The sequence below is a fragment of the Schistosoma mansoni genome, chromosome 6 (assembly GCF_000237925.1).
Source record: "Schistosoma mansoni strain Puerto Rico chromosome 6, complete genome".
NCBI lineage: Eukaryota > Metazoa > Platyhelminthes > Trematoda > Strigeidida > Schistosomatidae > Schistosoma > Schistosoma mansoni.
The window spans coordinates 17,809,679-17,818,158 of record NC_031500.1 but is presented as its reverse complement, the minus strand read 5'-3'; the positions used below and the strand labels follow the sequence as shown (position 1 = coordinate 17,818,158).

Sequence of the window (8,480 nt, the reverse complement as noted above, 5' to 3'; positions counted from 1 at the left end):
TTTAGTCAATAATGTTGGTATGGGTCCTCCTACATTCGACTATTACGCTACCACAGATTATATCACTATCGATTTCATTAAAAATCTCATTTTTTGTAACAATCTACCAGTTGCCATAATGACACATTTAGTATTACCAAAGATGTTGAGACAACATACCACTGGAATGGCTATTATTAATATTGGATCATATTCTGGTTATAGAGCTTTTCCACTTTTATCATTATATTCTGCAACAAAGGCATTTGTTATTCAATTATCTAGATCTATATCTTACGAATGCTCAAATGATCGTATCCATATACAAACAGTATGTCCAATGTTTGTATCTACCAAGATGATAGGCTATTGTAAAATGTATTTCTTTATTCCTAATGCCCAAGACTATGTTCAAAGTGCATTACAAATGTTAGGTGTTGAAAAAGAAACATTTGGTTATATTGGTCATGCTATTCAAGCTTATTTTATTAATTTCTTACCTAATTCATTTATAAAATATTATATGTTATTTATGAAATGGTGGATTATAAAACATAAAATCTATTTAAGTAGTATCTCAAAGAAATGCAAATAATTTGAAACATTCACATTATCTTACACACACTCTCACACTTATAAACTTGTTTCTTTATAATAATTATTATTATGATTATCACTTGTTATAACAGTTCTTTTTCTTGTTTACACGTATGTGGGACGTTTATTTACCTTAGACGAATATCTACATTAGATTTCGTCCCGGTGACTATTCTACAGTACTTTAATACATAACTCAGATCAAGAACACCTGATTAGCCTGACTAGAACGTAAATATTATTTCTACACCAAAATTCGACATAATCCAACAACAAATGAATCAATCAACAAACAATGAGGATAGTGTAATATATAATCCATATGATACCTATCAGACTATCTACATATCTGACTAAGCAGACAACCAATCATTATCATTCTCGCCCACATATTATTATTGTTAGTAGTAGTAGTAGTAGTAGTAGTAGTGGTAGTAGTGGTAGTAGCAGTAGTAGTAGTACTGTAGTGTGGTCTACTTATATCCATCAAAGTAGTATATAGTGATGGTCAGACATAGAATGTATTTTGGCAGAAGACTGATAAGGAACGAACAGGAATGAAGCGCAATCGGTCCGAAAATGTATGAACAATGAAATCACAGAAAGTGGATTAATATTTACAGAAGGACCAGTGAAGATTGCGACAATTGCTTGTTATTTTGCAAATTAACTGTTTGCTGTATGGTTATCAGAATTTATTGAGATAGTCTGTAATTTGTGGTTCAATACATTCGATTGTCCCCAATTAGTGTTCTGTTCACTACATTTGGTGTCGATGCCAACCAAGAGGAGGGAAGGTGCTGTTCTGCGGATGCCGCTGAGGGCTTGGAGTACAGGTGGTGGTTGGGGCAGTCTGGTGCGGGGAGGTGACGTAGTGTGGAGTGTTCTGGGGGGGAGTCGGCGTTGGCTGTAGCAGGTACTGTCAACGGAGAGAATCGGGGAGACGTGCGAATGATGGGCAGATATCGGATGTACATGGTTCAGGAAGAACAAGGGGTACAGGTGTTGAACGTCCCAGGTGCAGGATGGATGTCGGCGCGCTGCAGACTCGACATATTGATGGAGAGCTTGGCACAGACTGCAGCAAAAGAAGGTGCGCACGGCGAGTAGAACCACCGCATGAACGAATGCTTTAAAGGGGGGGGGACGAGTGTAGTGTGGTCTACTAATATCCATATAAGTAGTAGTAATAGTATTCACATTACAGTATTCAAGACCACCTCCATCTACTTTTATATTTTTTCTTTTCATTTGTCATATTATGAATTTACTTTCTAAACATAAAATATTAGATTGCTTTATATAAGAACTTTCATCTAAATTAGAGAGAATCGTTTTACAGTATTTGGGTGCCGAGTTGGTGTAAGACATTGAATAGAAAGAATATGTATTTGTAAAATCTCAGCGAATGAATTTGTAGTAGATCCAACGTTTCGCCTAGCAATCTGGTCGAAGCTTAATTATTTCAGCAGTTCATATTCACCAATGATCGAACCTAGGATATTCAGGCCTCTCTTATTAAGCATATGACATATGACTTGACGTTTCTACATTGTTATTGAATGTTATCTCACATCGAAATGATTGAAGTCTACTGCACATAGCTTACAAGTAGATTTTCTGCACTTTCTATTGACAATGTGTCATAATGTGCACATAATGATCATTAGTATACAGAAGATTGTAGTAGCTGGTTATAATTGTGTAACTATTCAATCAACGATGTAATATATAGAAGACAATATTTGTAAAATGTCTTAAGGATCTAACTAACTAGATTGAGTACAGAAAATCATTAATGAATTATTATTATTATCAGAATGGGGAGTTGTGGAGATTTTAGTAGTTTTAATAATTGATTTCATGAATCGATCAAAGATAGACCGTCACAGAAAACTTGAATGCAGAGGACTGTCGTTTCATTTTAGTAAATCTCCATGGGATATAACACTGCCCCTTTTTTGAGTGATTTGGAGTTGATATCCGGATTTTAGATTTCCAGAATTTATCCTCCTCCACGAAAGAGCGTTGGATCCTCATATTCGCAAGTAACGTTTAATGTGATTTTGTTTATAACACTCCTCGTCGGTTCACATTTATGATCCTGCACTAAGAGTATTTGAACCTAGGAATCTCGCTCTCGATAACAAACGGTTAATTTCCAGACTACAGAACCACATCCAACGGTTTAATGTCTGAGTTAAACCAATCCACAAAGTTACACGACCATCTTCCATTGTTTGAGGTACATACCTATCTCCATCCGATATGGATCATCTTCACTGGTTACACCTTCTCATTGCAACTATAGGAAATTAATCGTGAAACTAGTCATTAGTGATCATATAATATACTATTTGTATAATTGAAGAAATTTCAATATCTTCTGAGTTATTATAAAAGATGAATGATCAATCTAAACTGATCTCAATTAATTCGATTAATAAATTTGTTAAGAATAAATGTTCAACTATTAATTAATATCAGAAAGGGTATTTTATGGAGATTTCAGTATTTTCATAGTTGATAGCGTGATTCAATTGAAGCTAGACCATCAGGGAAAACCTGGAAGCACTGGACAACCGTTTCGTCTTATTATGGGACTCCACAACAGTGCACATCCACGACCTAAATTAAATAAATCAAATAAATTTGAAATGTACAATATTGAACAGGAATCTAAATGGTAATATTTTCTATTACATAATCTGTTGAATAAATATCACTAAGTGGAATGAAGTATAATTGAGTTCGTTTTGAAATTTAGGAATTAATCAAAGAATTTCTGAAACAAATATATTTTATTAATAGAAGTTTAGTTTTTAGGTATTATGTTTCCTAAACTATGTGAAGCCTTCAAATGTCCTGATATCCTCGAGAGTTGAGAGAGTCAGCTCTTTCTCTCTCTCAAAATTTTCTCACATGGCCAAGTGAGGAAAACAACTACCAGGAAAATCATACTAACTGCCTTTTCGCGATGAGAGTGTTGTTCACGAAATTGAGAGGAAGAAAAGCGAATGTTCAGCTCTTTAATTGGGTTGGTTGATACGGAGGATTCATCTATTAGAGTTAGAAAACCTTGATTCCAAACCAATGATGAACATGGGCTCCAGGATTCTTATTTATCTATTATTTATTTAAACACACAAATATTGGTACAAAGGGTCACCAGATATTTATGCGCCACACTGGAGCCCATGTGCACCGTTGGTTTGTAATCAGGGTTTTCCAACTCCTCTAGGTGTACTTTCCTTGCCTACCAACCCGGTTAAAGCGCCAGACACTTTAAGCGGGCTTTCTGTGCGTTTATTTTGACTTTTAACATAGGATCGTACAGTCTGTCTTCCCAGGATTCTAAGGAAACAAATCACATATGAACCTATTGTTGGTCATCGACTACCATGAGACTGCATCTTCTGACGTTGCTCTACTGCCTTATGGGTTAGACCCTTAGGTCAAAGGCTCGAGGAGTGGCTCCGTAAGAAAACTACCTACTTTGTTTCGGGCACAAATATAGGTCTGTGATTGCCTATCAATCACATCTTCTAAACACTTGTGTTTAAAATCTTCAAGTCCATTGTTATATTTGCTAAAATATTTGCTATGTAAAATCAAATCATCATTGGTTGGAATAAGGCACAGACCTCATTCCGACTGAATAAATTATACAAAATCACTGTACTCAATTCTCTTCTTATTCTCATTATTTATTATAGCTAGAAAGCTAATGAAAACCGGGAAATGCTGGATGGGCGATGCGGTCACACTCTCAGGTCGCTAGGACCAATTCTAACCTAATTTCTTTTTCAGGTACCTCTAGAAGTACCCTTCCACGGTTTTGACAACCGGGAAGTTATAACCGCTCTCATACCTTTAACAACACTCAAGATCACTGTATTCACAAATAATCTATCTTTTCAATCCTCTTAAACTTATTACAAATTAAGGTAAACTGACTATTTATATTAGTAATCAATTATATGTTATTAATTTATAATGCAATCAAACTGTGGTTCGTAACATCATTCGAAAATGGTGTGAAAAAGCAAACATTTAAAAATGACTATAAAGGATTCAAACTACTTATATGTCCGTTATCAGTAGTACACGTTATATAAAAAGATAGGACATAGAATATTCAGATAATCAATCTTAAACAACTTTTGAAATATTCATGATTGCTACTAATATCGAATCACAAACCACCTTGGTGGTGTGAATGTTTCGTGTTATCTTAAACATGTATACATAAGGATGTTATTGTAAAGAATATTTTCTATTTATCGTCTATATGACAGTTTTACCAGTTGAGGAAATGATATCATTCGACATTGATTCGAGTTCCTGTTCATAGTGTTTGTAGTCTCTATTAAATATAATCAGTTGATTATCATTTTTAGTTGACTGGATGATCAAGAATAATATATGTGAATGACTCAGACAGTCAGGAGCTGACTGACATTGAAGTTCGAAGATTAGGATAAAGTATGACAGAACAATATCATGATTATTTTTGTCAGTAGTTACTTTATATAACTCATAAATGTATGTTAGTTCAAAGACGTGGTCGATGATAACAGGGGAACTGTTTGTTAGGTTGGCCTCCAGAGAACTCCAACAGAGCCTCCAGAGGCTCAAAAAGAGCTCCAACCAATCAGAGCACGACAGAACATTCTGGAGTTCCAACGTGGCACGCTATCATTGGTCAGTAGCAATTTATGTCGTTAAGTGGATTGGCTGAATTAGGATGTTGATTTAACTTAAGCAAACATCTATAAATACCTACGATTTTCTGTACAAAGAAGAACCTTGCAATAAAGCATCTTCTTCGTTACTTGTGTCTTCTCCCTGGTCTTCAAGTCGCTGAGTAGTGCTAGCCTGGGGTTATCAGAATAGCTTAGGATCTGAATATAGCCTTCAACCTACAAGACATATCACTGTTGTTTGACGAAGTAAGATAATAATAATAATCATTGATGGTAAATATAAACGATAATTGATAAACCTTGCAAATTGAACACTTAACTGGAATCCTAAGCTAGTCTCGTAACCCCCAAGCTAAATTTACACAGAAACTTGAACACGAGAGAAAGGACACAAAGTATGAGAGAAGCACTTTACTCCATAGTTTCATTTAATTACAGAAAATATAGGGTTTTTATAACATTTTAGAAGTCCTTGGGTTTCCCTGAAAATTCTGGATAGCTACTAAACATCGTAACAGTATAGTAATTAGCTAATCAGAAACTCTACATGTGATTTTTCACTTTCATGATGTTTCTAGCAAAACATCTAATCAATTACTGATTGGATAAAATGCTTCTGAATGTTTCCTGAGCCTTTCTTGTCATTTGTGAGAAGTTTTCTGGATCACTCTAACAAAAATATAGCTGGTTAACTGTTCAGTACTGGAGTATCTTAAATTTTAAACGAATTGTTCATCCCTTTAGTAATCTCATTTTATTCTCTTCAAAACGAGATTTAGAAAATTTGACAAACATCTGATTGTACAGTGATTTACACATTGTAGAATTTAAATGTTTACAATAATCCTTTACTGTTTATCTATCAATTTCATATAGTTTGGTTGGTACCTTGAAATCTTTCAGGGTGATTAATAACTCACTGATGACATTGGTGAATGGTTGTTCAATTTCGTGGATTAGTTGAAGTTAGACATTAACACCGTTGAATGCCGTTCGGCTCAGTGGTCTATCAATTAGGTGCTCTGGCGCAAGACTAGTAGGTCCTGGGTTCGAATCTCACTCGCGAGGCGGGATCGTGGATGCGCACTGCTGAGGAGTCCCATAATAGGACGAAACGGCCATCCATTGCTTCCAGGTCTTCACAGATGATCTAGCTTCAATTGACTCATGATCTCAACTCTATGAAGTGATTAATAAATGTCTAAAACCCAGGCTTCTGAAGTTTTCTAAAGCAATCGTTATGTATAAGATTTCCTTTAAACCTATTGAAGTCATTACTTAATTAAATTATCATTCAAAGCGTCATATATTGAGACACTAATTGATTGCATATGTGAAACTCATCAGTCAGAACTATAATTACAATTCTTTTACTTCGCGTCTGATGTTCTGATTATAGTCTAGTATCATTAGCCTTGACTAATCATATGCTCTGTGTGACATAACTCTATTCGTTCACCCATATATGCTCATTTATTTATCCCTAGCCTTGAGATAAGAAGAAGGGTATACCACCGAACCTCTATTAATCTTATTATTATATTTCAATCATCCAAACACTCATTAACTTATAAATGCAAGTTACTAAACTGCACAGTATACACCATCATGCCATGAACTACAGAGAGCAAAGTAAGTGGTAAATAGGTATCAATGCCAAAGTTGGACTTGATAACTTCAAATAACTTAAGGAGAATATAAAAATCCAATAATATAATTATCATCACAGTTGAATTCAGGGGTCGACCTAAACTAGACCATCATTCAAAACCTAAAAGCAGTAGAGGGACACCTTATCCTATTATGAGACTCTTCATCAGTGTGCATCCACGATCCTGCACCGAAGGGACTGGAACTCAGGACCTTCGGTGTAGCGTGTGAACGCTTAACCTCTGGACCACTGAACCGGCACCCAACAGTCGTAATGTCTAACTTCAATGGATCTATGATCTTGCTTAACCCTTCATGCCACCTAGCATTACATCGGTCAGCATTGAAGGACCAGATAAACATAACACTGATGACTATCCAGTAGTCAAATTACAGTAAATATTTCAGTCCTGTTAGAGGTCAATCATTCCTCGACTGGCTCAGCATTAGTATTCCAGACTGTAAAGCTGGGTGATACGGTATCGAATCTACTGAGAAACTTCTGTACTCTTAAGATTACTGATGAATTTTACTAACAGTCGTCATTTATCAAAGATCCTAAATCCAGGGTTTTCAGTCGATCACCTCCAATCATCTGGCAGTTTTATTCTCGAATAAATATTGTTTATTAATCTTACAATATTACGAATCCTATTCATAGTTCAAGGCATAAATCCTCCTATGATTATCATGTTGCGGTGTATTCCTTAATCATATGCTCATCACTAGTCTTTGGTTTTGCAGTTCCCGCCTTTCCGCTTATGTCGTGTACATTGAGTTTGGAGTTATTAGAAGCGGTTAGAAAATCAAATCGAGGATTCATACCTCAAGACTTATCAGGTATATATAGAGGATATAACTACAAAGATTAGAATATATATATATGATGGTTTTGCCATCAATTTTTTCCATCTAGAACTGATCATCTGAGAGAACATTCTAAGGTCATTAATAAATCAAGATTAAATGCTTTATGTCTGGAGTTTCGTCCGTCATATCGAGCCATGAATTACGGAACTTCTTTATTAGAATAGATGATGTCAAACACCTGTTGTTGATACATTCAAAACAAGACTATATCTTCGTAATACTGTAAATTAAAAGGATTAACATAGGTTACTTGACCTCTTGCCTTTCCGTGAAAAAACTGAAGATTAATAAATGTATCATGTTCTTTAAAAGGACCAACAGATATATTTATACTACTACAACCCAAGACAATAGGTAGCAGGAATGTGTATTTATCATGAGAAGTTACATAATATTTACATATTACACATGCATAACCTTCAATTTTCTGATTGCATCCTTCAGTATGTTTAGCAATCTGAACAGTCTTCTAGTCTAGTCTCCAAGTATTATGCTAACTCCATATCTCCAACTTAATGAAACTCTTCATCTCGTCTAACAATTATAACAACTTTGACATCACATTCTCCTATAAATCACTTATAAATAATCTTATGATTGGCATCCGGGAGACAAAACCCGACTCACACGTCCTCATCGTGCCTCCTGGATTATGGGACTGTTTCCATGTACTAACGT

At 35.2% G+C, this 8,480-nt stretch overlaps 1 protein-coding gene across 1 annotated transcript in view; it reads left to right on the top strand.

The window, feature by feature from the left end:
- The window catches only part of Smp_102190 (putative steroid dehydrogenase), a gene marked incomplete at its 5' end in the record, with an annotated part of 878 nt that extends 218 nt beyond the window's left edge, over positions 1-660 (top strand). Inside the window, one exon of the mRNA XM_018798461.1 lies at positions 1-660. This exon is cut by the window's left edge and continues 218 nt beyond it. Within this exon, the coding sequence (XP_018653401.1) occupies positions 1-574 (574 nt within the window). The 3' untranslated portion in view covers positions 575-660.
- Positions 661-8,480: the final 7,820 nt, after the last annotated feature.